This window comes from Botrytis porri, assembly GCF_014898465.1.
Source record: "Botrytis porri strain MUCL 3234 chromosome Unknown BPOR_008, whole genome shotgun sequence".
In the NCBI taxonomy this organism is placed as follows: Eukaryota; Fungi; Ascomycota; class Leotiomycetes; order Helotiales; family Sclerotiniaceae; genus Botrytis; species Botrytis porri.
Genome location: NW_024066082.1, coordinates 157,290 through 184,663, shown reverse-complemented (window position 1 = coordinate 184,663; position 27,374 = coordinate 157,290). Strand labels below are relative to the sequence as shown.

Below are 27,374 nucleotides of genomic sequence, written 5' to 3'. Positions count from 1 at the left end.
TAGTACAAAATCAAGGGGCAATGTGTCGCCAAGATCTTGTTCTCTTGTGTGAATACCCACGCTTCAGATGATCTATCACTATGTCGCTATGATATACACAGCCGATACATCCTAGGTGGCAATTGAAATCATTGTGCTGGAGCTGATGAGAAAGCGATATATGATCGACTCCCTGTCTATCATGTGAAAATTGTGTGACGAAAGAGTAGTTTCAATCTGAACACATGGTCTTTAAGATTCGGCGCACTTGCCATCGAATGGTGATGTAACGGTGATGTACCGGTAATGCACCGGCAATGCACTATCCTTTGTCTAAGTATTGCTTTTTTTACAGAACGTAACGGTGAGAAAATCCCAGGATACGCAATGTACCATGAATACAAGCAAATTCAGCAATCACGTGCTATACACGAGGGTCAGAAGAGAATATTCATCTCGATTCAATAGAAGACAAGGAGAATCCCTCTGATGTGTATGCTAGAAGTGAAACAGACGTGCAACAAGACAAATAGCAACCGAAAGAAGATGAGTTTACGAGAAACATATCACGTGAACGACAACAAAACCATACCATGACGGGTAAAAGATCAGAGGCGACAGATAGAAACTAATAAGATGGAGGATAGAGATTGACAAGTAAGAAACTTTATGTTGAAATCTCTACCAATTGATTGGGGGCTCTCGAGGGGCTATCAATGTAACGTTTCGCTCTGTTAGGTGCTGATCATCAACTTGAAGTTCTAGACCTGAGAGGAATGAATAATTATCGAGATTCGAGAAAACGCATATTACATCGCCCACATTGTCCGTTCTAAGATGAGGAACAGTGTGCCTCGAGTCAATCTTTCATCCAGATTCACCACTTCTCCCGTGATAAGATACGATTTGTGGCAATACGAAAGACCCAAGTCAATATTCATACATATTATTCGCGTTTCTAACTCTAGAAACCACATATTGCGTACTCCCGCTCCAAATTTTGATCTACGGCCTGTTTGAAAGCGCCGACATGAACTGCGTAGTAGATATGCAAGCACAGGCATGAGATTCGTCATCCCTAAGCTCATTCGGACATGTACGTTTTGCAAGCGATACATGCTGTGCCGTGATGTGTGATGGGTTGAGACGTGATGACGGGATGACGGAAGATTCTGACGGGAAGATTGATAAACAAATAGTTTTCAAACACGGATGTCATTTGTTTCAGAGAAAAGAGATGAGATGAAGACATTCTGACGATTTGATGTTGTCGTCGTGTTTGAAGTTTTTCGATCTAAAGAGGCTCGGGACAAGAGATGGTCAAAGACAAGACAGGAGTTCCACATCTCACGTGTCGTAATGACGACTATTTTTAGACATGAATATATAATAATCCATACATAAACGCATAAATAGTAAATAAATAGTTATATAAATACATAAATACATAATGTATATATTAGTACATAAATAGATACATAGGGGAAATGAATGAACAAATATCTCGGCTTACTTCCAATTGGTCATTATCAATTTATTCATTTTCTATAACAATATCTATCCGAGATCTAACGATTAATATCCGATATATTCGGGATCCATGGAAAGGGGAAGGTCGTTTGTTTCGGAAAGGTCTAGATGAATGGAAGAATCCTCTCTCTGTAAATGGATAAATGGATAGATGAATGGAAGAATCCTCTCTCCGTAGATGGATAAATGAATGGATGCATCGGATTTTGTTCCATAGCAATACAACCATAGATATGACAATACGTTCCGTACTAATCACGTAGAAGGAAACGTGAATATATCTACTCTTTGTTGTACTCTTTACTCTTATTTACTGTGTATATCGTATACCAACCACACCATCGTGATCCTTCTAGATCTCTCCATCTTCCATCCCCTTGCCATACCTCCCACTCCAAACCCGCTCAAGCTGTTTGGGTGGAGAATATTGATCGTCTAGGGAGTATTTGTTCTTCAATCCTCTACCATCGAGTCATATAATTCATTCACCGATACCTCCGTCTCCATCTCCTTTCGTTCACGAGAAAACAACTTCACAATCACCTTCATCACGATTTAAATTCTTCACCAGAGGTACTTTGTACCAATTGCGCTCGTTATTAATAAGGACTTTACTTAATCCTTGTAGGTTTTAAGCTTCTTATCTGAAATACAATCCCAATCCCCATATTACGCTTTATGCCATTGCGCATCCATCTTGAAGGAACAACAGGGGCGATACGGCATCTTGGCTAAAGATTAGAGAAGGGGGAAAAGGAAAGAAGGAAGAGGTAGTTGTGATCAACAGAGCTTTTTATTTCATTCCGAGAAGAGAAGCAGAAGGAGACAAGAAACACGCGATCAATACATTCTTTCATCGATAAGAAGACTATTTTCAATTCAATCTCGACAACTCCATTTGGTGCGAGTGTCATCCCAAGACATCTACGGATCTTTCGGACCTTACGGACTTCAAACCTGGGGGAAATTCAAATTCTTATTGAGCGACTTACACCTTTGAACAATTTATTGGACAAGATAACATCAACAATATGGCTACCAATTCTTCAATGAGGATAGGAAGTTGGTTATTATTCTTTCTGGCAATTTCAATAACAGATGCGTTTTACATACCAGGTATGTCTGCCGCTTTCTGCCATACCCATCCTATCCCGTCTCATCCCCTGATCTGCTAGATGTTGAACTCCGGATTACAATCTAACGGTTCTCCCATTGTGTAGGCTGGTCGATTAAAAGTTACAAAGATAGCGAGGCAATCCCTTTGCTAGTCAACAAGGTTTACTCCGATAATACACAATTACAATATGCCTACTACGATCTTCCATTCGTCTGTCCTCCAACCGGTGTCCGTCATGCCGGATCTTCCCTACTCAGCGGCCAAAGTATATCATTGAATCTCGGCGAAGTCTTACGAGGGGACAGAATCACACAATCCGATATCGAGTTGGTTATGGGAAAGGATCAAGAATGTAATTTCCTCTGTTCCAAAACGGTCACCCGAAGAGATCTTAAGCGCGCAAAAGAATTAGTTAAAGATGGATATGTTGTGGAATGGATTGTGGACAATTTACCTGGAGCAACGAGTTTTGTGACAGCAGATAAAAGTAAGAAGTATTACGCTGCTGGATTCAAATTGGGTTATAAGGATTTTTCCCAAACTGGCAAAGCGAGATATTTCATCAACAATCATCTTACAATCGTTCTCCGATATCGAAAAGCTCCAGGAAAGGATGGAGAAAAGGGTGGAAAGGTTATTGTTGGATTCGAAGTTTATACCAAGAGTGTTGGACCTGATAACAGAGTGGAATCGGGATGTCCTGCGGATTTAAATGATGTCGATACACCATTTGAATTATATCTCGCCCCGAATCATACCGATCCTTCATCCGCCCTCGCATACCCACTTTCATCATATCATCCACCGGAAAAGGAAATAGATTTAGATGATGGAGCTACAATGGAGATTCCATACACCTACTCTGTCTATTTCCGTGAGGATGAAAAGGTCGAATGGAGAAATCGATGGGATCTATACTTTGTTAACCAAGAGGAAGGATCAAGAATTCATTGGTTGGCTATTGTCAATTCTTTGATTATTTCAGGTCTTCTTAGTGGCATTGTTGCTATGATCTTAGCCAGAACCGTTCGAGGAGATATTAAAGCATATACAAAGGATGTCTCGGGAGAAGATGGAAAATTGAAACCAAAAAGAAGATCTAGACCTGGTAGTGGAGCGAGATCACCTAAAACGGGGGAAAAAGTTGGACTTGGTTTGTTGGATCAGGTTGATACTGAGAATGATGCCGACGTTTCTTCTGATGATGAGCAACTAGAAGATATTACCGGTTGGAAATTACTTCATGGAGATGTTTTCCGTCCACCTCCTTATGGGTATCTTCTAGCACCATTGATTGGATCTGGAATGCAACTCGTTTTCATGGCCTTTGGATTACTTTCTTTAAGTAGTCTAGGTATACTGAACCCTAGTTTACGTGGTGGATTCATCAGTGTCGGAATCGGTCTTTTCATCTTCGCAGGCGTTTTCTCCGGTTATTTCAGCGCGCGTGTTTACAAAACATTTGGAGGTCTCAATTGGCGCAAGAATACGCTAATCACAGCGATTCTCTTCCCCGGTCTTCTCTTTTCTCTAGTCTTCATCCTCAATTTATTCGTCTGGGCCCAAGCATCTAGTACTGCCCTTCCATTCGGTACCCTCATCGCACTTGTATTTCTATGGCTTTGCATCCAACTCCCTCTCGTCTATGCCGGTTCTTACTACGGTTACATGCGTTCCGGAGCATGGGAATCCCCAACAAAAACGGCTATTATCCCTCGTCAAGTACCAATTCAACCTTGGTATATCCGTTCTACCTCTTCAATTCTCCTGGCTGGTCTCATTCCTTTCGCAGTAATCTTCATCGAGCTTCTTTTTGTCTTCCAATCACTTTGGCAAGATAAGAGTGGTTATTACTACGTATTCGGGTTTCTCTCACTCATCACTCTTCTTCTCATGATCACCATTGCGGAAGTCACAATCGTTACCATTTACATTAAACTTTGTGCTGAAGATTACAATTGGTGGTGGCATTCTTTCCTTGTAGGAGGTGGATCAGCAGTTTGGGTTATGGCATATTGTGTGTGGTTTTACATGAGAAGGTTGCATATTGAAGGATTTGTCAGTGGAATGTTGTTTTTTAGTTATTGTGGAGTCGTGGCTGTTACTTATGGATTGGCGACGGGAACAGTAGGATTTTTGACCAGTTTTTGGTTTGTGAGAAGGGTTTATGGGTGAGTTATTCAAAGTTTTCTTTTTCTTCCCTGTCTGGTGTAGGTATCACATGGTGCTTATCCTTTTTTTTTCCAAAAGAAAAAGGAAGAACGGATGATATGTTCGCTTATGGTAAGGTTGATATCATCGAGAATATGAAGCTAATAATATGACAGTGCGATTAAAGCAGATTAATAATACGAATAAATACGAACGAATAAACGAGTGGACGTATAAATTCTACTTCCGATACCATTGTTTCATTTCTTGGCGTTTCGGTTTGGATGGAATGGGATGGAATAGGATTAAGGTTGGGAATAGGAATAGCAATTGGAGTTCAGTTTTATGTGAGAATTGGGAGAGGAGGGAGTAAAGGAGAACTAGAGGGTAGAGGAAAGAAGTAGAGGAAGTAGAGGAGGAGATAGGACATTAGGAGAGGGGGAGAGGGGAAGTGAAGATCGGGGCTGAGGAGGATTAAGTACATGTACATATACATCTGTATGTACAAGAAATAGCGAAGAATAAAACAATCAATTTAATACAACTTCTATTGATGGATGGTGAATGTATGTATGTATGCATTGTAAGATACTTGATTTGAGGCGAATCTCAAGGTGAGGAGGAGAGGAGTAGTAAGGAAGGTGAAATGAGGGGGTAATGGGATTTGTTGATCATTTTGTTGATGAGGGAGACGGGGGGGTGTAATGGAATGAAACGGGATAGGAGAAGAAGAGAAGAGAAGAGAAGAGAAGGGAATTCAAATTATTATTTGCTTGTTAGTATAGTATATTGGATACAATAGATCGATGAGTTTGGTAAAGGGAAGGGAAGGGAAGGGAAAGAAATGAGAGATGAGATGAGATAAGGAATGAGGAATGAGGAATGAGAGATAGGATAAGAGATGAGAGATGAGATGATTATTAGGGAAAATTCAGTTATGAAGAAGAAGCTGGGTTTTATATACCTAGTGATAAATTGTTTACTTAAGTCGGGGATATATAAGTAGATAGTATAGATACCTAGTTTAGGGAGGGTGGTATGGTTTTGAGCTTTGGAGTGAATTATCGTAGCGATCTGTATAGAAATGTTGATTTGATGACTGTCGCGAATTCGATGGCACGGCTTGAATGGTATGAGATATCTTATATCGTATTTTGTGTACAAGAATCCGTTTGGTTAATTGAGTACTTTGTATGGGAGATTCGGTGCGTAGCTATGGAAACAACTACCACAACTGGAATGTCGAGAAATAGACCAGATCGGATGGCTAGTTGTCTAGACCAGAGGAAACATGGGGGGGGAATTTAATACCCGCGTCTCTGTTGGACTACGATCTTGACTTGAGGAGGTTTATTAAAATTTCAGAAACGGTATCGAGTATTGTAGAGAAGAGAACTGAACTCAGAAAAGTGTAATCTTAGGGAAATGGAGGTTTTAGGTGGAATGTTTTGAGGGTATTGTGAAGTCTGTACATAAGTATTGGAAGTATAGACTTCTTCTGTATCTCTATGAGTTCCTGCCTCTAGTTTTGAGTTCCTGTGTCTCAAGTTGCTCTTAGATTTGTATATCTCCTCTCAAAGGTGATGATTTCCAGTTCTATTCATTCGATATCTAGTTCCCATTATCGCTAAACAACTTCTTCTTACTCCCCCCCCAATCCTTGATACACAAACCCAATCACCTCAATCACCTCAATCACCTCAATCACCTCAATCACCTCAATCACCTCAATCACCTCAGCACTTCACCCCCCCATGCCCCTCACAAAACTCCCCATGCCCCTTCCCCTTCCCCTCCAAACACCCCTGCACCCCACAACTATGCAAACCACAGTAAACTCTCCCGCCCGTAAAATCCTTCAAACTCAAACACTCCCCCATCAAACACTCGTGCAAATCGCAAAATCGATTCGTGCGCGTGCGCATCCGTAAACAGTTGTCCATGTGGCATTTATGCCCGCTGCAGTATTTGGAGGGGAGGAATTGCGGGGAGGGACACTTTGGGAAAAGACATTTGTGAGAGACGCAGGTAAGGGAGGAGTGGTGGCGTGGGGTGGAGCAGGATTTGAGGGTGCAGGGGGAGTCTATGTGGATGGGAGAGGGGGTTAGTTTTTTGGGTTTTGGGGATTTGAGGGGAGGAGAGGGGGAGGAGAGGGGGAGGGGAAGGGGACTTAAGGGGAATGCTACGTACGTTTTTCACACCACTATGTATCGTAGTTGAGCATTTGCTCGGGGCATCCTTCTTTGCGGCATAGATCTTTGAGATGATCAGTATAGATTGGGATTGAAAGATAGATAGATAGATAGGAGTGAGGGTATACATACGTTGATCGCAGAAAATGGTTCCGAGTTCTTTGGCTCCTTTGCAGCGTCTTTCTCCGCGGGGTTGCCAATGACAGGGCATTTTGGAGTTGAGGTGGTTGATTGTTGGTTGGTTCTTTTTGGGGGGAGTGGAATGGGAGTTGGGAAGAATGAATACTTGAGGTTTGATTCTTATAAAGGATGGAGAGCGGAATTGACGGTGAGGTGAGGTGAGGCAAGAAATTTTTGGAGTGATCAAGTGCTGATTGTAATGGAAGAAGGAAATTAGTCCAGCTAAAGTGAGGGTCGGATTTTAGATTACTTGCGTGTATGGGAAGTGAATATGTATAGAGAAAAATGTATTTATTTCGTTTCAGTTACTAGCTATATAACTTTGAGATTAGACATTTTCATTCACTTCCATTGATAGTTGGTGAGTTTCCGAACCTAATTTACACGGCCATGATCTTCATAAAGATTTGCTTCCTTCATTCTAGATGTTAAACACCCTGATATAGCACAATTATGAGACAGACAAAATATTCTCCCTCTATTTGATTCCTTCAAGTTTAGACAGTGTGAGCCAATGGCGCATTTACGGAGGTCGCAGTATACGCGATGGTCTGCATACCTTTTCCTCAAGCACCCATCAAAATGACACTTATGGCTTACACAAGATCTTGAGAGATCGAATTGGCAATTACCACAAGTAAGTTCTTGACAATTGTGTGCAGTACAAGTTATCGTCTTGCCAAATCTCAAGGAATAATAGTTGTATCTGATGTATGTTGAATCTAAGGGAAATACATCAGTCTTAAATTTCATTCTGACTTGACAGAAAGTGAATCCTTACGCTCTGAACACCATGGAATGTTAGCACACTTCAGCTTGTTGCAATTCTGATCGTGGTATTTATCTATCTTTTGATCAGTATCGAGGGCGGTATTCTGAATAGGGGGTCACCAAAAGCTGTAATTGGGCACTTACGGTGAGAGCAGTATTTTATTCCATTACCTATAGCAGGTCTGGTGCATTGAGTCTTGCTACATTTAGTCGTGCTGCCGCCAAGCTGTTTATCTATTCCCACGATCAACATATCGACCTAGTGATTTACATCTCTATTTAACGTTCAAAGCAAAAAACTTAAGTTCAGAACAAAAAGTTGAGGGAAGTTCAATAAAATGGCCACATCTTGCACATCTGTCTATCTCAATGATCAGTAATTTAAAATTTAGAGAATAGAGTCCATAAAAAGCTTGACTGGGAGATTATGGGCTTGGATGACGTACGCTGAATGCAATAAATATTTCCTGGAACTTTCGCCCTCACGCAACTTAATCCTCCTTCTGAATATCTGTTCCAGTGACATGGCATATTCTCCAAAGTGGGTAATGGGTGATGAAATTTAAACTCCGCGGAAGTAACCGAATGATGCTTAGGATAACTCGGTTGTTGATACCTGTTCTCTGTGAAGACGAGATTGATGGTGAAGTTGATCGAGCGGGAACAATAGTGTATTCAAAGGGAAGAAAAATCAATAGCCTCTCGAGAGTGCGGGGAAAATCCTGATTCCACGTTCCACTGCAACTTAATTCGACATCGTTGCATATTGAAATAACGTATTCACTAACACCAAGCCTTGCGATGCATATGTAGATAGCCACGAAATGTACATATATTCTGAGAATGACACCACAATCGATTTCGGTGCATGAGAAATCTACAAACGAAGGCGATACAGCAGGATTGATGCGGTGCGGTTTGGAGGAATGAGGTCGTTAAGTGGTTGTAACTTGTAAGGTTGACTGGTTGTGAGATGGGGAGGAACGGTTTAAGTTGATGCTTGAGGCTGTCGACTGCTATTTGTGGATCTAGCTTCAAGAAGAGAGCTAGTGCTCTCGTAGTAATACTGAGTGGTTATCGAAGGTGGTGGTTGGAATGATCATGTGCTATATACTTCTAATGTGCTGTCTGATAAGCACGTGGTTGTACATACTCAGACTTCAAGACTTCAAAGATGTGATGAGACGTAGAGGTTCTCGGCAGTGGAATTTGTGGAACATGGAGTTAAGGATATTCTGTTCAATTCTGTTTGAAGTATGAAGCTTTGCAGTCTTCCCTAGGTATAGAATGATGTGCTTTCTCTTTCCTCGCTTGTCTCCTTAATCGACGAAACTACACACAAATTACCAAGGGAGGTTTCGAAGTACAAAGCCATTAGATCGTATTTTGATAAATTGTTATACCTAGGCCTACAGCCTCTAGAATATCAATCAAATCTATCATAATTGCAAATATGACACAACAATTAGAACAGCAAGGTTATTAAAGCGAAGACCATAAAGGGTTTGTTAACCGATGAGATATACAGATTTGACTGAAGCTAGAATATATATATATATATGTATACCCTCATCAATCTATTCCCAAGCACTAACCAGAAACTTCGTGAAGGTAATCGTCACAACATCCATCATAAAACATAACAGCTTGATATTTGGACCGTCTTTTGGATATCAAAGTCATTGGAGATGTTAAAATCATTTCAGATTTAACATCCGACGTAGATAGCTATTTTAATAATTAGCAACAATTCAAATAATCGATTTCTTGTACAAAAATCAAAGAAGGAAGAATAGAAAAACCTACCATTGGCATAAAGAGCGTAACTATCAGCGTTTAAGACAGCTCTTGCACTGGTCAAAGCAGTAGCAGCTGCATATCCGTAACCGTTATCAGCAGTTCCTGGGCTGTAGGTAGCAGGTGCGTGAGTGAACTCATGGAGAGTGGTTGTAGCTCTATCTTGTGCATGGCAAGTGCCTGAAAGTGTTGGAAGAGCAGAGTAGTAGATAGGACAGTTGACAATCTCGTTGGTGGATGGGATGGTGTAGGCGAGAACGTTGGATTCACAGTATCCGTATATGTCAGTGCAGTAGTACTTGGTAGAACCAGAGGTGAGGGAACTACATTGGGAAGCGACAGCGCTAAGACGAGCTGCTACGACGGAGCGGGTGCTAGCTAAGGTTGTCTTGAAGTATTCGCTGAACTTGGTAGCGGAGCCTGATGATGCGGCTGTGGAGGCTGCTCTAGCAAGGGAAGCACAGTAGGAAAGTGCTTGGGTGGTTTGGGATCTTTGGGTGGTGGAACAACCTGATTGAAGGACAGTTCTGCGGTCGATGGAGGCTGGGATAGCCTTTGCGACGGATTTGGCGGCTTCACCATCGACGGAAACAGTGATGGCATTGGACTTGAAGATGATGGAATCACTAATTTCGGTGGACCCAGCTTTGGCAAAAGGAATGGCACCTTCAGCTACGAAAGTGTAGGTTGAGGTGGAGAGATCGTGAACCTCGGCTGCGTTGAACGTAGTCTCGAAGGTTTCACCTGCTGCAAGAGTGTGGAAAACCTCTGGGGCCAAGTCTGTGCGTTGAATGGAACGAAGAACTCCCTTGAATGGAACGGCAGTTTCTTTTTTATGTTAGCTCTTGATCTTTGAACATACAAGACATGAAATACCGAGAACAGCTATTCATGAACTATATTTTGAGCAATCAAAATACTGGAAACTTACCGCCTTCATAAACGTTGACCTTTTGAACTGGAGCAGTGTCGAAGAGAGTTCCATAGCTCAAAAGGTTCAAGTCTTCAGTTCCAACATTCTTGACAGAAGCATGAACTAAAGCATTATCACCAGCAACCAAAGTGACTTCGAGGACATCATTATCTCTAGAAGCATTGTTAGTTTGATTTTTGCTATAGCGATCATCAAGACTCGGATGTTTCGAGAAATTCGAGATGTCCGCGATATAACAAGTTGATTTTCTGAGTTGTCGTCCCAAATGAGGTGAATATCCCCAAATGAAATGCGCCAAAAATATCAACTTGCAGCATGAATTCGGTGTATAAGACCATTCCTTGCTGAACAGAAACCCAGAGAATGAGAAATTGGAAAATTGGAAGATTGTAACTTGCCTCTTTACAGCTGCAGAGTTGGCGATGGCAGCTAAACTGGCAATCGCCAAAATCTTGGAGAAAGTGCGCATATTGAATTGAATATAGGGATGAGAAGAGATCAGAATGATGCTATCTTTTCAGAGACTTGAGATGCTGAAGATGATGATGAGTTACTCGAAGTTGAAGGAAATCGACCCTTCATATATAGACACTTCTAAGACTAACCATCGTTCCTTTTCGAACTGTTGAGTTCGGAAGACTTCTCCCGCCGTAGAATACGGTACATAGATCTTTGTAGTCATAAATGGAAGGTAGGAGTAACTGATAAGAATAATTCATCTATTGTCTTCAACAGATCGTCATTTCACATAATTTCTCGGCCGAAATTCGAATCTGCCTGCCTCATCGGTGAACTGCACTGGCGTTCTCAAGCTCCCATGTGATGATGAAGAATATAATTCCACTCATGATCCATGTGCTTGCCTCTGAATACGATGCCAATGCAATGAATGATTGGAAGTATCTTTCAGAATTATGATTAGTGTGCTCAAGTATCGTGAATCAAACTGTCGTTGTTGTCAAGATGAATGAACTTTTAACCGAGATAGGAAGCTAGAGAAATTTGTTACTAGATATCAGGCCAAGACATCCTACTGTCTAAACTCAGTAAACTCGGAATCTACCTAGCCGTATTAAGCCTAGCATTTCGCCAATCTCCCTAGTCAGATCTTTTGAAATCCAATTTTTTTCTACTTTTTCCAATGATTCATATATCAAAAGCACATAAATTATAGAACCTCAATTTTTATAATCAAAAATGAAAATCCTTTTTAGTTTAATTTCATTGTTATTATTGAATATTATTAGACTTATCAACTTTAGGGTAAATTAATAATTATTGATTTAATAATAATTTATTAAAGTTTTTCAAAATTATTCCTTTCATTTTAGTTTATAAGATAAGGCTTTTATATTAGACTAAATATGACTAGGTAGATTCCAAGTTTATCGAGTTTAGACGATATATTAGAAGCTTTTGGCGATATGCGGGCGCTTGGAATACTGCGGCCAAGCAGTTTGAAATCGATCAACAAATTTTCTATCGTTTTCATGTAAGATTATGCCGTTTCATTAGACGTGAAAGGTAGCACTCGAGCGCCAAGTGAAGTTGAGGTATTAGGCCTCGGGAGTTGAACTTTTGAATGCCTACTTTTGGCAATTGATTGACCATTGACTGCAAGCGACTGAGAAATCCAAGAAAGACCAAGACAATGTGTGTCTTGGCTTCAATGAAGATATGGGCTTGGCGGTTGTCTTTATATATTTGCTGGCTCGATTTCACCTTCTAGAAAGAGATATGATCCTCAATCAAAGCCTCGACCATTGACGAGAGTGTACAAGGGTAGAAAAGAAGCAAAGATGGGTAAACCAATGGAGAGTAAAGTTTTCGAGTGTTTAAGGTTCTTGGACTCGGGATTTCAACAGGTTGATAATGTATCCTCTTGATTAAGATGTTCAGTCATTTATCCGGATCTCGACTTTTTTTTATTTATCTGCGCTCTTATAAATCATGGTCTCTCACTTGTCACTAAACAAGAAGAAAAATCCACTTCAAAGGGACGACAACCAATGAATCATTCCGACATGCAGAACATCTACATTGATCACTCTTGATCTGGATAAGAAACTACCGTTCGGATAAAGTTGTGGCGGGTGCGGGAACAACCCCACACTTCAATATCCGACCTTCTATATTTGAGATAGTCTATCTTGGCTTTTGCCAAACAAAGAGACAATTCTTCATTTGTTGGAGTATCTCATTCCTCATACTCACGGAAAAAGAAATTTTGCGAAATGTTACATCGTCGAGAACAATATCCGATTACTCCATCTCAGCGCAGATTCCCAATAAACCCAAAGCTTATCATTATACTTGTCGCTCTTATACTGTGCGGCTTATTCATCAGAATGGAATCACCCTCGACAAATCAACACAATGTTCCCATTCAAATATCAATCTCAGACATTACTACAATCGACAGCGAGCCACAAGATTCACCAATCATCAAGCTGAAAGTTACACTACGTAACCCATCAGATCAAACTGTATCCTTTCTCAGATGGTCTACCCCTTTCGACCTACGAGCTGTTCCTATGGGAATTTTTGAATTCAAATCGTTGGCCACGAGAGATCTCGCTCCATGTTTAGGTTTAAAACTTAATCGAAAGATGCCACGAGAGGGTGTATTTTCGGATGATGATATAATTACTATCGCTGCGGGTGCTGAAGAAACAAAGGAGATCGAGATAAAAGCTCCAGAAGTTGTACTAAAGGGTGGTGAGAAGTATGTGGTGAAAGCGAAGGGTTACTGGATGCATGTTCTGGTTGGGGATAGGGAAGAAGCAAAGAAGACAGAAGCCAATGTTCTGAGAGAGGACTATGAAAGTGAAGGGGCGGAATTTGAAGTATAAGATGGTGAGATCCCACAGGTCTGCTTTGATGCAATTTTGTTTGGAATGTCTCTCGGATGCTCTATTGTTCTTAAAATTTGCTTGATATAGTTGATTCAAGCTTCGAAATTCTGGGAGGAAAATGTAGTTGAAGGGGTACTATGAAGATCAGCCACGAATAGATCCTTGTATTTCCTCGATTTCTTCATTTCGAGGTTCTTCAACTGATTCATTGCAAGTGAAGATGACGAGTAGAATCTCTCTACTATTTAATATAATAAAAGAAGACATGATACCTCTAAAAGTGGTGGAAATGGCAAAAAGAAGCAAGAAAAACTAAAATATACAACAGTTGGGGGTCGCTGGTAGTCACCTATCCAGCTACTAGCTTCGTCGATTTGAGGCTTGTTGATAGCAGAGCGGATAGGATGACCAATTTTCCTGAATCTACCATACACCAGCTTCAACTGAAAGTCCGTATACGAAACGGTAACGGGAGAAGAGGTGAATCACATGATTAAATCTACCAGGCCCGCATCCAGGTATCCCGAATACTGATTCCAGTATTGTACACTACACATCTACTAGTATTCCTCTATCGCCCTCGCCATCACACAATTACCCTCCTGCAACCCAGTTAACGAAGATCTTTGCACTTAATCTGATTTCAATTTCCTTACTATATCCTGTAGATAGTTTCCCTGTTGTACTTTTCCAAGTGGAAAATTGTACATATATGTATACTTAACTTCAAACCGATTTGCATTGACAAAGTTCCCCATGACCATTAGCTGCGAAAAACAAGATCAGCGATATCAGAATTTAAAAAAAAATAGCAAGAGTTATATAATCTTTCAAATACAAACCATCTACCTCTCCGTTAATTTTCTTTTTCATCACTACTTCAATCATAATCTCAGGTCGTTTCGCTCACTCTACTTTAAAGCTTCACCACCGGACCTAAAATAAGATGAACATCATTTCATCTACAAATTAATGGTTTCCCAATAACCTATTCCACCACTATACCCGCTCTTGCACGGTACTCTCGCGACTCCTTAGAGCTCAACACATAATCTCTGGTCTACCACTATTCTCAGAAGATAATCCACTTCATAAGTTTCTCCCGCCTTCAAGCAAGATAATGGTGATGCATAAAGACATGGATCCGCAATGGTACTAGCCCTAATCTCTCCAGTGGAGAATATATCAAGTCCAATGCGTACCTGGGTGGTGAAAGATTTCCCGGGATACATATTCACCATATCATTATCGGGATTGATAGTAATTTTGGTGGTAGCTAAACCGATGTTCGTGTAGATTTTGGATGATTGTCTACCAGTGTCTTTATGAGTAAGACTGTAGGGACTGCTGACGGGATTTCCTCTGTCGGGTGCTAGGAAAATATCATTGATATTGACTGTAATGGTTTATGTGGAATCTGTGAGGATAATTGTAAGATCGATGATGACGGGCTGTTCACGGGACTTTGAGAGTGAAGATGAAGGCGACCAAACTGATGCTGTAATTAGGAGTTTGGGTTTTGTGTAAAGTTGCCATCGCTGGCCGTTGAATCGATGAGGATATTTGTTCATTTTTTGATGAAAATGTAATGAAGTTGACTGAGTGGAGTCCGATATAAACAAACAAAAGAATAATTGGATCTGTAGATGATGCATGCTTTAAACACGTACAATATATATATACCTAGCACATATAAGCCAATTGCTATAATAATGCAGGCGGCGCAACCGAACAATGACACTGGTATGAGACGGTGATTCGTCTCTTTGATTAGGTTCTTACTGACTGCTAGTGCGGCAGGTGAGCGATCAGACATCCCAGCTCATATCTTTCGTCGTCAACTATCCGTCTTTAATTAGCCAACAGATGGTCCAGACAACACGAAAAAGGATGCACTCGCCCAAGCGTTTGAAGACATGGTATATATTGTAAACCAGGGCCTCAACAGCAATACGGCTACACACAATACTATTTTTGACAAATACTTCCTACCCGAACATAAAGATGCCGTCAAAAAGGTATTCCAAATATGATTGTACCAGCCACCAATGATCCCCCGAGTTTCAACAGGCGCCGATATATCATCTGCTATCGATGTTCATCCAGAAGACCATCTAGTGACCATGATAAAACAATGTAGCGGACTGAACCCTAACAAGAAACCTCTTGCATATACCAACCAACAAATCGATCGACGGACCACAAACACAAATGCACTTCTGCGATACCAATGCTATGATGCTTATGCATGCATACCCAAAATTTGACGATATAAATTGCGGCACACCAATAGATCTCTTTGTATCGTATCGTATAAAATGCTTAGTCTCGGTTGCTACCTACTTCTCCACGAGCTATACTTCTTCCCTGATGACATCAATCGAAAGCTGATTATTCAAGCCATATCAACAAAGTCAGCCAAGCGGCAAACACGTCTTCCGAACAGAAGGAAAATGTAGTGGGTGATCACCAGTACAGTCCTTGATATCAAGACAGCTGCGCTCGACAATGGCAGCTTCATCACTGGTGATTGTAAATGCTTGGTTCGCGAATATACGACCGAATCGTATAATTTCGGGAAGGAGAATAAATTGACCGTTGTATAGGAAGTCTACTGGTCTAAATCGGTGTGGTCATGGTTTTGCTATACCGAGAGATAATGTGGCTACCCCACCGGGAGCGTGTAACATTCCTAGGGTAAAAAGAGGGATGGCCCTGCTGAGGGCGATTGCGTTGGCTATTAGCTGTCTCAAGGGCAGTGGATAGTATGGTGTTACTTATGCGGAACGATCGATGCAACTGTCTGGAGATATACCTATATAAATGTCATCATCTTAGGAGACAGAGTTCAGTTTATTCTCTGTAATAAAAAAAGTTATAATATTCAAACCTGGTGAGATGGCAAAAAGAAGCAAAAAGATAACATACAACAGTGGGGATTCGCTGGTGGTCACCCACCCAACTACTAATCCACCGATCTGAAGCTTGTGTATGGCAGAGCGGACGGGATGCCCAATTCTCTTCAGTCTATGGTCGTATGTGACAGAGGACACATTAGATGTTGTTATATTGTAGATTCTCGGCATCCAAGCGATGACGTGAACATACAAAGGAAGTAATGCTTGATATTGCTCACAGAACTTTCTGTGGAAAATGAACGATAATGCTATGTATTGCCCAAATTTCAAAAAACAAAAAGCACACAGTGCACAGTGAATTTATAAAGCTCTGTGGTCAGCATGTAAACGGTAATACTTCAATTGAGTGGTGTTGTACACATCTTAATCCTTACATCTCTGACTTTCCCCAACTCACGGACTTAGCCTTTGAATATCCCATTCTCCATCCTCTTTCTTCTCATATCGAAATCGATCATGCAACCTACTATCTCTCCCTTGCCAAAACTCGACCATCTCCGGTATGATTCTTAACCCTCCCCAAAACTCCGGCACTGGTATCTTCTCCTGACCCTCGAATCTCTTCTCAACCTCCTTAACCCTCTCCTCCAATTCCTCCCTTCCCTTCAATACCTGACTCTGCGGACTAGCCCAAGCACCAATCCTACTACCTCTCGCCCTCAAGTCATAATAGACCTGACTTTCCTCATTAGGTAACCTCTCCACCTTCCCCTCAACTCTAACCTGTCTCTCCAATTCTTGCCACCAAAAGGTAAGACTTGCCCATTTATTCTCCGCAATATCTTTCGCCTTTTTACTCGTGCCCCAATTGCTATATATAACATATCCTCCTTTTGCATCTAATTCTTTCAAGTATACCATACGTGCTGATACGCGACCGGAAGGTAAACTGGCAGTTGAGAGACAGACGGTCTCTGGATGATAAACGCCATTTTTTTGTGCGTGGGAAAACCAGGAATGAAATTGTGTCAGAGGATTGGAATCGAGATCTTTACGATCGAGTGCGCCTTTTACGAATTGATCTGCCTGAGCATTGGTTTTGTCGTTGGCGGGTGCGACTGTGGTATGACTCTTGATTAGATATGTAGGTGGGTAGTGATGGAGGGGTTTTGGTAGAACTTACAAATGAGTTTCGAGCTATTTGGGGGAGGATGAAGGGCCATTTTGAGGAGTGAGGGACGAAAAAGAAGATTCGACGTCAATCTCATGTGGTATACAACGAAATCGATATATCTTTGGAGGTGGGAATGATGAGATGTTCATAAAAATTAATATTATCGTCGTCTCATGCTTGACTCTAATAATGAGGACGGATTATCTTCGGCTAAAGTCGACCTCACCATCTTTCCGTAGCTCAGGATTTTCATTTCACAAACAAGCAGGACTTACGGAAAAAGATATCAATCACGAACACAACTTCAAAGATCTCAAAGATCTTTATTGATTATCAAGTCAAGATTGACGATTCTCTCTTTGTTCTCTGCCATTCCACTCCTCATTCTTTACTCGAGTACAACGAGAGTAATAAGACCTTTGGCGCGGTAAGAATACTTCTTCCCCCCCATGGTCAAGTCTTTCGCACAGTCTTTTGCAGATCCAAGAACGCAGCGTTATAACTTATCGGCAAGGAATTCCTTTTAGAAATCAACTTCAAAGCGTCATCGACCGCCAGTTCGGCTGATGTTATGGCATTTGTTAAATAAATGGGATTTGATAAAACCAGATTTGAATTCCCTGTGCTGATCATCTACATGGGGCAATTTCATCTCATCATAAATCCATAACATCGGACAAAGTTCGAGGTTCGGAATTCGCCACATCGGTCTGCTCTCCATGGCAGTTATACCGGTACTGGCTTGTACTGAAAACTCATACATACACAGAAATATTGGTTCGAGTACTGGTGGAGAAACATACACAAATGATTGCAAAATGCTTACCAAAAAAGCAAGTATCAGGTCCGAAAACGAGTTTTCGATATATCATCAATTAGTGCGATATGATGCAGAATACTTAGCAGTATCTCGATAAGAGATTTAGCTGGATACAGGAAACTAACTCAACGCTATCTCTCGCACCGCCGTTAGGTCCAAAATACAATGAGGACTCTGGGGTTGACTATTAGCTGAGAACGTGCAATATTGTGACCCACGGGGCACAACTTTGTTGCACAGCACCTAGCGACATTCTCATCAAGTCACTAAAAAGATTCTAGGAGATTATACAAGTAGCTATGACGTTAATGTCGAATCGCGAATTCTAGCCTTGTTAGCTTTCTTCATAGAATGGAGCATAACACCTTTTCCCAATACTCACACAGCTTGAGGCGGATTCTCTATGTCCCTCCAGTTTTCTGATATGGAAATTTCGTTCGACTGAGTCCCTTTTGCTAATATTTTATATGCGCGGAACATTTACTCCTCAGAAGGCTTTGTTGACCGTTCCTGGTTCCTGGCGCAACCAGTCAATCGCCCCCTTTATCTATCAAGAGCGGAGTAAATCCCTTTCATCAATCAATCGAATCATTGCTACACAATCTTTGACACCCGTGCATTTTCCACGTTTTAAGGTCTTTTTTTCCCATAACCAAGATTTAGATGCCGATGCCGAGACTAGAGCTTCCCACCGCTTGCGTACCACCATGTACCAAACCGCTTTCTACAGCTTTTCTCCGTCTAATGTGTTGACGTAAAAGATGACATTGGAGATTTCCACGATTTGTTAAAAACTGCTTTTCTTGGAACCAATCAGCAGTTACGATTGTGACACGCTAAGATGTATTTGTTATTTTTCATTACTTCATAGTTCCACAAGAGCTTTCCATGACAAGCGTCATGAAGCTCCTTAGCTTTCTCGTGGCAATCGAATTTCTATATCAATTACTTGTTTTCATTGAGCTTTTGTTTCATTCAAGCAACAATTCCTTGCCTTTTACTTGTTCATTCACATTGAACTTCTAAAATGTTTTATCAGGCAGGCATCACCGCTAGCTTTGTTGCAGCGGTCGCAGCTGTTCCAGCTTCTATCAGCCAAATCAGTGATGGCCAAATTCAAGCTGCTACAGGCGCTCCAGCAGCTTCCGGATCTGCTTCACCATTCGGCGTCTTTTCCTACAATCAACAGCCAGCTGTAAACAGCGCAGCAGTTTCATCAGTCGCTTCAGTTGCTGGAATTCCAGCATCAGAAATTCCAGGTGCCACTGCTCCAGTCGCACCAGTTATCAGTCCTGAAGTCACTGGTGTCACAAGCCATGGCCCATACAGTGGTACACCTACCACCACTGGAGCTTTAAGTACCATCGCACTTGCCAGCGAGGTACCAATCCTGCCAGCTAGACAAGCAGAGACAACATATGTACCAGATGGTACACTTCATGAGCCTCAACCAATTCCATACCAGCCAGCTGGTGGTCTAGGAACCAATGGCACTGAGCCAGTCTATCGTGTTCAGTCTGATTTCGATTATCAATCAATTCTCTTAGGTCTCTATCAAGAGTGGATTGAACTCGATCTCTTCCATAACATTCTAGCCACATTCTCCGAAGAAGAATTCACCGCTGCTGGTCTCACTCCTAGCGATAGATTCCTCATCGAGTTTATGGCCGATCAAGAAGCAGGTCATGCTACTCTCCTTTCGAATTTACTTGGAGGACCAGGAGGTGCAACCCCACAATGCACATACAACTATCCTTTCACTACCGTTACTGAAGCATTTGACTTTACTCAAAAGCTTACTAGATATGGAGAGTCTGGAGTATGGGGTTTCCAAGCTCATCTCGATTCACGTGAAGTTGCACAACTTCTTGACCAATCCATTGCGACTGAAGCTCGTCAACAGATGATTTTCCGTCAATTTGCTGGTCTCTTCCCTATGCCAGTTTGGTTCGAAACTGGTATTCCTCAATCTTGGGCGTGGACTCTTCTCGCACCATATATTTCTTCTTGTCCATCCAACTCCAAGCGTCTTGTCTGGCAGAACTTCCCACAACTTACCGTTCTCAACCAACCAAACATCGCTCGTCGTAATGCCACACAAACTGCTTTCAACGAGACTGCAGGATTTGGTCCTGCTGCACCAAGTGACTCAAAGTTGGCACCAATCGACTCATGTGTCGGTAATAACGTCACTGGCTTTGATTGCTCAGCATCTATCTCCCAAAACCGATCTATCCCTCTTTCCTACCCAGGACGCGAGGTCTACCTTCAATGGGATAACCCCGGTCAAGCCGTTGGACCAAATAACTCTTACGTTACTTCCACCAGCGCTGGTACACCATCATGGGCAATGTGGGTTTCCCAATTAAATGTCACATATTCACCTCTTATGAATGTTTCATCGGCAAATGGTGTTAACTATGCTATGACTATCCAACCGGATGTCTCCACTTATGAGGGTGATCCAGCTATCAACGGTACTATGTTTTTGGCTTTGACCGATACAAATCAAACCTACACTGCTTTCAACTTATCAAATGTCAACCCACATGTGGCTGCTTTGACCATGTACCAAGCTGGTTAAATGGACTTAAGTCCTCGGATCTGGAAAAAAAAATAACGTTTTGTATTATAGTTGCAACTGGTGGATGAGGTTAATGATATGATATGATATGATTTGTGGCGATTACATATAATTCTCCTGTACATTAATATACCGATAATAAAAAAGCGCTTTTGTCTTTTGAGTATTATATTTTGACTCTTGTGCCTTTCACGCCGTTCATGTTTTCTAGTCCCTTGATTTGGTGAAAAATATCACTCCCATGCTACAAACCTTGTCATTCAGTCATGTCTTTACTCAACGGAGTACTGTCGCATTATACAGTTCATTCATTGTAGGAATTGTGAATACTACATAGGTCCGAGATGAGAAGATTCGCGTATGAGTAAGGCCAAATATCATTTTCTATTGTCATTCGTTCGGCGTCTGATCGGCATTACTATTTCTTGTTGACTTTTTATGCCCAATTGACATTTTCGCTATGTAACCATTTCCCTCTATTGTATCGACAATTCGACAAGACATATTTGTTGTCTCTTTTTCACTTCTTTGTCTTTTTTGTTATCTAGAAATTTAGAAGAAGCATTTTTTCGGTTTGATATTTGATCCCTTCTGACTGATTGAGGGGGGCGGGGAAGGGCAAATACTAAATTACTCAGAGATCAAGGGTTATCTAACCGCGAAGAACAAGTAAGCGTTCTAGATATCCGTATATGGTTGACTTTGGGGTTTGTGGTGTAGGAGGGGTGGGGGGTTATATAAGTATGTATACTGGGAATAGGATATGGAGGGGGAGGTAGAAGTGGAAGGAAGGGTTGGTATAGGATTGTGGATTGGTTGAGGTTGGCTGGTTGCAATTCGCGGGGTGGGGATCTCGAAATCTGAAATCTGGAAATAGTTATGCAGATACCTATTATGATAAATCGATCCGAGTGAATCACAACATACTCGCCTTGTACTGATATAAATGACTTCGGGAGCTCACTTGTCACTCTTTTCTTTCACGGAACAATCAAGTTGAATCAACGTGTTGCGAGGTTGGAGGAGGATTATGTGTTTCTTGTTAGATTTCTAGGGGTCTGGTATAGAATAGTTCTTTATGAATTGGTGGTTAAGTCGAGAATTCAGATCACCAGGTCGCTGACGCGATGATTTAGTGGGTTGATTGATGTTGTTGTTGTTTTTGATATCAGGGTTGGTTTGGTTGGGTTCTGTTGGGTTTTATTCTTATTGTTACTGTTACTTTCGCTTCGGATTTTATCGTTGGGTATTTGACGGAAAGAATGAAAAGTGATGAGCTGGCGACCTGTTCGAGCTTTCTCTCAATTTACCTTTTTCTGCTGTGGCGATTTGGTGTTTGGTGCTAGTACGCCGTATATATGTTGAGATGTTAAGTTTAGGTTTACAGAGTTGTTTACTTTGTTCCTGTCATTTGAATCTTCGGGAGTGAATGGGTGTACAGAGCTCCGGTATGAGATTTCTGTGTATCATGAACTTTACTAGGGCTGCTTATTAGTAGGGATTTCCTGGGAGGGAGGGGTAACAGACGTGGTGAATTCGCGGGGGAAGTGGAGTCTCTTCAACATGTGTTACTACCTACGTAGGTACTTGATGATATTCTACCCAAACCAATATCTCAAGGTTCCTGATATATAAGAGCTACCACTATCTCTCACAATCTCCTACATCTTGAATGAAAATCAAGGAAATGGTCTACGATAAGAGAGGACGGCGAGGTGACTGGATGGACTGCGGGTTTAGTGCCATGCTATCAGGGTGGTTTTTTGGAATTTTCTACTGTGATTCTAGGTGTGATATTTGGATCGTCTGAAGTATCTATACCTTCTACTGTGAATACCTAGGGAGTGGGAATTATCGGATCAGATTCCTATTCATTTTATCGTCGCATATTGTTCTCGCTGTCAATTATCAATACTTTTTGAGGCTCTCAAATATTAAGTAGATGAGATTCTCAACACGGCATTTAATACCCCTCAGAACGAGAATAACAAAGCCAAACACTCAGAGATGGTTAAATGCTCCTCAAACCTCCGCCACATGGAACCGTATTGCCATTTACCTACCATCTGTCATCTTGTTTTGAATAATCGGTTCCTTTTCTATTGAGTATGGCCGGGTGTATCCAATCGAAGCTCCTATATTTCAACAATTTGTAAGATTACATTTCGAACCTTCAAGTCTTTATTTCACCAGTAGAGTCTATAAATAGAAGTTTTCTTTCATCCGAATTTCTCGTAGATTATAATAGTTCTACGTAAAAATGGAATAATGGCTTCCATCAACACCAGACTTATCTGACCTCATTCATCAGTATGGTCGGATAATCTACTGGGACTGGCGTGCGAAGGAAATTGGTGTTCCATATCCCGCCTCGTCAGTGTCGTGATCTAGTCGATATCATTCCGGACTTGTTTACTGTCAGAAAACGAGAATGCGTAATCGTCGTCATTAGGTTGTTTTTTACCTTATTCCTTATCCGATTCTATTTCATCCCGCAGGAAACTACCCTTCCGTCATATATCCAAATGCTTAAATCTTTCCTTTCCCTTGCTCTTGACTTCTCATAAGAAAAAGACCTCCATGTAAGTCTCGAGAACATCTCTCACACATCACAATCCAAACCCAGCTCTAAAGTCTTCTAAATTTTGTAATCTCTTACTGTTGATTTCTTCACTTGATAACTAATACCAGAATAAAAATTCATTGCCCCTTTTTCAACTTCGCTAATTATTCGACATGCACCTTATTTATTGTCTGTTTTCGAGCTCGTGATTTTGACACACGCTCTACTCTTTATACGATTTGGAGAAGATTCATGTACGCGTACACATGCACAGCACGTAGCAATGAAAGTGATAAATTAGTACACAGGCACACTAGACAATGGCGCCCTGCAAATTTTTCTTGTGGTTATCAAATGTTTCTTGGTCGATATTTGAAAGCAAGATAGGGTTTATAGTATACTTCATCTGTCTGTCGTATCCTTAAAAAAAGTCGATCTCAAGACTCAGATTAATTTGTAAACAACCGGAAAAATTCAGGGTTTTATTGCAGCACAGCCAGATTCTAGAATAGAAAAAAACTGCAATAAAGCTAGAGATGATAGAAACGTACCCATTCCGCCTTTCGATAAAGTTTTTCTCAAATTTCATGGGTACCCAAGACACCTTCTGTACCTTCAGAAAAAATCTTGAAGGTAGATGGGGTTGTGCACATCTCCCAAATTTTAGCACGGCGGTGGCAAGCATCACTTTCAAAGTCGCCCAACCCGGCACCTTTCCAATAACAGCAATTATATCAGAGGCATCGTATCCAAGAGCTGGCAACTTATAGACAGTACATGGAGAAGCAGTTGGGAATGTTTTCACATCAATGTGATATACTTCAGGTTTTGATCCATTTGATACTTGGTAGTCCGGACCATCTATGGGGTGACCATCTAATCGGGTTCCCAAAGATCGAGGTTCAAGTAATCGAGGTTCAAGTAATTGAGTACCGGAAGATGAGGATGTAGCTAATGAAGGTTCAGGGAATGGAAATCTACCTGAAATCGATATTTTTGATGAAGGTTCAATTGATGGGAGTGGAAGTTCGGCTGGTAATGATCCAACGGACAAAGGTCCAACCGATAAAGAAGTCGCTGTTGAAGCCCTAGTTGATAGTGGGGGTATTGATGAAGAAGCGGTTAATGGAAGGTCGGCTAATTTAAGAGTAACAAATCGACGTCTAGAGAATGCAGAACGAGTAGAAGGAGAAGAAATTGATGAAGATCTCAAAAAGTCTGACATCTTTGATCTATAATTGCTTTTCTCCTGGGAATATTATAGTTGGGGGTGAAGTGATTAACTGCGACGTGACAAAAAAAGAGTGAGGTAGTGAAGGTACAAATTAAGACGTTGGCGGCGATTCGCTTGCAGGCAAGAACGATCAATACAAAATTACCACAACCCATTATTCTTTATCTATGGAATATCATCTTCCAAGTACGATACAAGATAACAATATTCATTCCTAATGTGTAAAGATGCATCGAGCTTTCGATACAACCCGAGTTATTTGGTGGGATCCATCATTAAAAGAATTGATATGTCCTCAATCTCGTAGCCTGGAAGTATGCCCACCCCTTTGCTGTCTTGTTCATCTTTCCATTGACGATAAGCTTACTACATTGTAAGAATTACAGTATTCTGCAATGAAAAACTGGCAATTGAAACTTGTACTTCAATAAGAAGGCAGAGGGTAGTCTCTCATCTATCTTTTTAAGCTTGATTGCCGACCCTCGTTAGCCTCACTTATACATACCGAGTGGGGCCTTTATATCAGAAAGTCCATAGGTTAAGGATACAAAGTATCAGACCGATTGACATATGCAATGCCGAAACTGCGGTATATGGTTAAAGAAAAGGGTTACCGTCATATTTATACTTATTCAAACCCCTTTCCAATGGCTTCAATATCGGAAACCAGTTGTCCCGTTTCCTCAATTTGATGCATTATACCGAATGTCCCATTAAGCTTACAGAACGCATACAATAATGTGAAAGAGGCATAATAGTTATATGTTATATATGTGGTAAGGGACCCATGGATCTTTGAGTGTTGAGGATGCTAATAAAGGGAAGCAATGGAGACGACGACGATGATGATAATGATTTTGTCGCAGACTTTACTGAAGAAAATTACATCGCAATAAAAGACTCAATGTTTCCAATGGATATTCGATGCCAGTTAAAACGCTTCACTCTTTTTCCTTTAATATTTGTGGTATCACTTCTATTTTGAGCGACTATATGCACTAAAGGATACAAGAACTCCAAGAAGTCATGCAAAATTCTAAAACTCACCGCCAAATTCCAAGGGTCCAAGAAACCAGACTCTTGGTGTTTTCTAGAACGATACAGTGATTTTAGCATGGAACTTGAACGGCAACTAAGGATTGATAGTCAGGGCAATGGTGTGTGGCTTTGTTGGCTTGGCTCTTCATGTGAGAAAAACACGCCAGGTTTGATCACTTTGATATCAGTAATTAGATTCTATAAAAATTCAACCAGAAACGAAGTAGATATATTTCATGACGACAATAAGATTCCCCTATGTCTTTATCTACATTTTTTTTAAAGAGATTATTTAATATGGATTTCAAGGGAATGACTCAATCGACAAGAACCTTCGCTAATCGGCAACTGCGACTTGGATTTCCAGTACGTAGACGTCGTAGAGCTTGGGACCATATGTCAAAGAAAGTGTACGGAAATAACCGAATCATAGTCCTTCGATCTCAAGACTTTTCTTTGACTGTTAAACTCCATCCGAATGAATATTCGAGACGAGACACATTCGCGAACAGATTTTCACGCGAGGGAGGCAAAAAAAGAGAAAAAGTTTTCACAACAAACATGACTCGGGGTTTGAAGATCTCACGTGATATGACTTATTCATCGGTGGGGTGATTCCGAGAATCTCCTCATTCATCAACTTTGAAGCAAACCCCCGAAATGTATATCGTCACTGTCGTCCACTCCCACCCGCCGGCATCACGGCACCATCTGCATCAAAGGTGTCAGAAAAGGGGGGGCCCCGAGAATCCAGATTGCACGGAGTACAGTGTTACACCCCAAACTGCATACTCCATTTCTCGTGTCCCATGGGTAAAGGTATCCAAAGTTGGGAGAAAATGAGGAGGTCCCATGGGCGACAATGTGGTACATTTGTCGCCGTGGTACCACAAAAAGAAGAAAAGAATTCCATCGAACAACACATCTCGGCCGAATTTCATGGATTTCTGGATGGTAATTACGTATGTATCCGTATATTGATTGTCTGGAGATTTCACACTGGTATGCGTTACATGATTGATCTCTGGAGATGAAAGTATGGCCGAGAGAATATCCACGAGGTGGAGTTTTGAATGGGCTGTCGTTGAAATAAAACCGAAATATGACCTTTTTCATGTGGGTTTCACCAAACAAACAAAAAAAAACGAAGTCCGCCTTGTTTTTTTCTGGGTGATATCTGTGCTAATCTGGGAAATAGATGAGCGACTCAATCGGTTAGTCCTCGGGGGGTACTGATAAGAGAAAAAGAATTATATGGCTAATTGGGAAAACTCAATAACCGGATTCTTCTGCGAAACCACTCTATCCTTTTCATCCGCTCGGCTCTAGAAACCAAAACAATATCAAGAAACACGCGATATACGCATGACACGCAGCCCTCTCAAAGGATGCAGTCTTGGATGACGGGCGCCAATTCAAGATCCTTATGCCATGCAAATCTAATCCTTTTTTTTCACTCGCTTGTCGGATCACAGTTGCTTGGCTGAACCTTTCTTGACTGCCGCTTCGTTCCCGCCGCAAACTCGTGGAACCTTGTTTTTTTCCTTCAATTTTCATAGGCTTTACTTGTTTTTATGGGTCCAAGGAATTAAGCCGT

At 41.2% G+C, this 27,374-nt stretch overlaps 9 protein-coding genes across 9 annotated transcripts; 4 read left to right on the top strand and 5 right to left on the bottom strand.

Annotated features, from left to right (window-relative positions):
- Nucleotides 1–2,540: 2,540 nt before the first annotated feature.
- EAF01_006227 (uncharacterized protein) lies at nt 2,541–4,972 on the top strand (the record flags this gene model as incomplete). Its single annotated transcript, XM_038914481.1, has 3 exons — nt 2,541–2,625; nt 2,730–4,797; nt 4,954–4,972. 3 exons carry the CDS (start codon nt 2,541–2,543, stop codon nt 4,970–4,972), a joined length of 2,172 nt encoding a protein of 723 aa, XP_038769436.1.
- Nucleotides 4,973–6,656: 1,684 nt separating this feature from the next.
- On the bottom strand, nt 6,657–8,173 carry EAF01_006226 (uncharacterized protein; the record flags this gene model as incomplete). The annotated part of the gene is made up of 5 exons (XM_038914480.1): nt 6,657–6,860; nt 6,968–7,033; nt 7,102–7,254; nt 7,534–7,907; nt 8,065–8,173. 5 exons carry the CDS (start codon nt 8,171–8,173, stop codon nt 6,657–6,659), a joined length of 906 nt encoding a protein of 301 aa, XP_038769435.1.
- Nucleotides 8,174–9,628: 1,455 nt separating this feature from the next.
- Nucleotides 9,629–11,120, bottom strand: EAF01_006225 (uncharacterized protein; the record flags this gene model as incomplete). Its single annotated transcript, XM_038914479.1, has 3 exons — nt 9,629–9,648; nt 9,727–10,545; nt 10,649–11,120. 3 exons carry the CDS (start codon nt 11,118–11,120, stop codon nt 9,629–9,631), a joined length of 1,311 nt encoding a protein of 436 aa, XP_038769434.1.
- Nucleotides 11,121–12,885: 1,765 nt separating this feature from the next.
- Nucleotides 12,886–13,503, top strand: EAF01_006224 (uncharacterized protein; the record flags this gene model as incomplete). Its single annotated transcript, XM_038914478.1, has 1 exon — nt 12,886–13,503. One exon carries the CDS (start codon nt 12,886–12,888, stop codon nt 13,501–13,503), a length of 618 nt encoding a protein of 205 aa, XP_038769433.1.
- A 1,037-nt stretch (nt 13,504–14,540) lies between these two features.
- On the bottom strand, nt 14,541–15,077 carry EAF01_006223 (uncharacterized protein; the record flags this gene model as incomplete). Its single annotated transcript, XM_038914477.1, has 2 exons — nt 14,541–14,902; nt 14,966–15,077. 2 exons carry the CDS (start codon nt 15,075–15,077, stop codon nt 14,541–14,543), a joined length of 474 nt encoding a protein of 157 aa, XP_038769432.1.
- Nucleotides 15,078–15,218: 141 nt separating this feature from the next.
- EAF01_006222 (uncharacterized protein) lies at nt 15,219–15,773 on the top strand (the record flags this gene model as incomplete). Its single annotated transcript, XM_038914476.1, has 3 exons — nt 15,219–15,249; nt 15,373–15,524; nt 15,549–15,773. 3 exons carry the CDS (start codon nt 15,219–15,221, stop codon nt 15,771–15,773), a joined length of 408 nt encoding a protein of 135 aa, XP_038769431.1.
- Nucleotides 15,774–16,671: 898 nt separating this feature from the next.
- Nucleotides 16,672–17,744, bottom strand: EAF01_006221 (uncharacterized protein). Its single transcript, XM_038914475.1, has 2 exons — nt 17,548–17,744; nt 16,672–17,482 (listed from the first exon to the last, which is right to left on the bottom strand). Exons 1-2 carry the CDS (start codon nt 17,630–17,632, stop codon nt 16,818–16,820), a joined length of 750 nt encoding a protein of 249 aa, XP_038769430.1. The 5' UTR covers nt 17,633–17,744; the 3' UTR covers nt 16,672–16,817.
- Nucleotides 17,745–19,385: 1,641 nt separating this feature from the next.
- EAF01_006220 (uncharacterized protein) lies at nt 19,386–20,942 on the top strand (the record flags this gene model as incomplete). Its single annotated transcript, XM_038914474.1, has 1 exon — nt 19,386–20,942. One exon carries the CDS (start codon nt 19,386–19,388, stop codon nt 20,940–20,942), a length of 1,557 nt encoding a protein of 518 aa, XP_038769429.1.
- A 2,984-nt stretch (nt 20,943–23,926) lies between these two features.
- EAF01_006219 (uncharacterized protein) lies at nt 23,927–24,730 on the bottom strand (the record flags this gene model as incomplete). Its single annotated transcript, XM_038914473.1, has 2 exons — nt 23,927–24,008; nt 24,057–24,730. 2 exons carry the CDS (start codon nt 24,728–24,730, stop codon nt 23,927–23,929), a joined length of 756 nt encoding a protein of 251 aa, XP_038769428.1.
- Nucleotides 24,731–27,374: the final 2,644 nt, after the last annotated feature.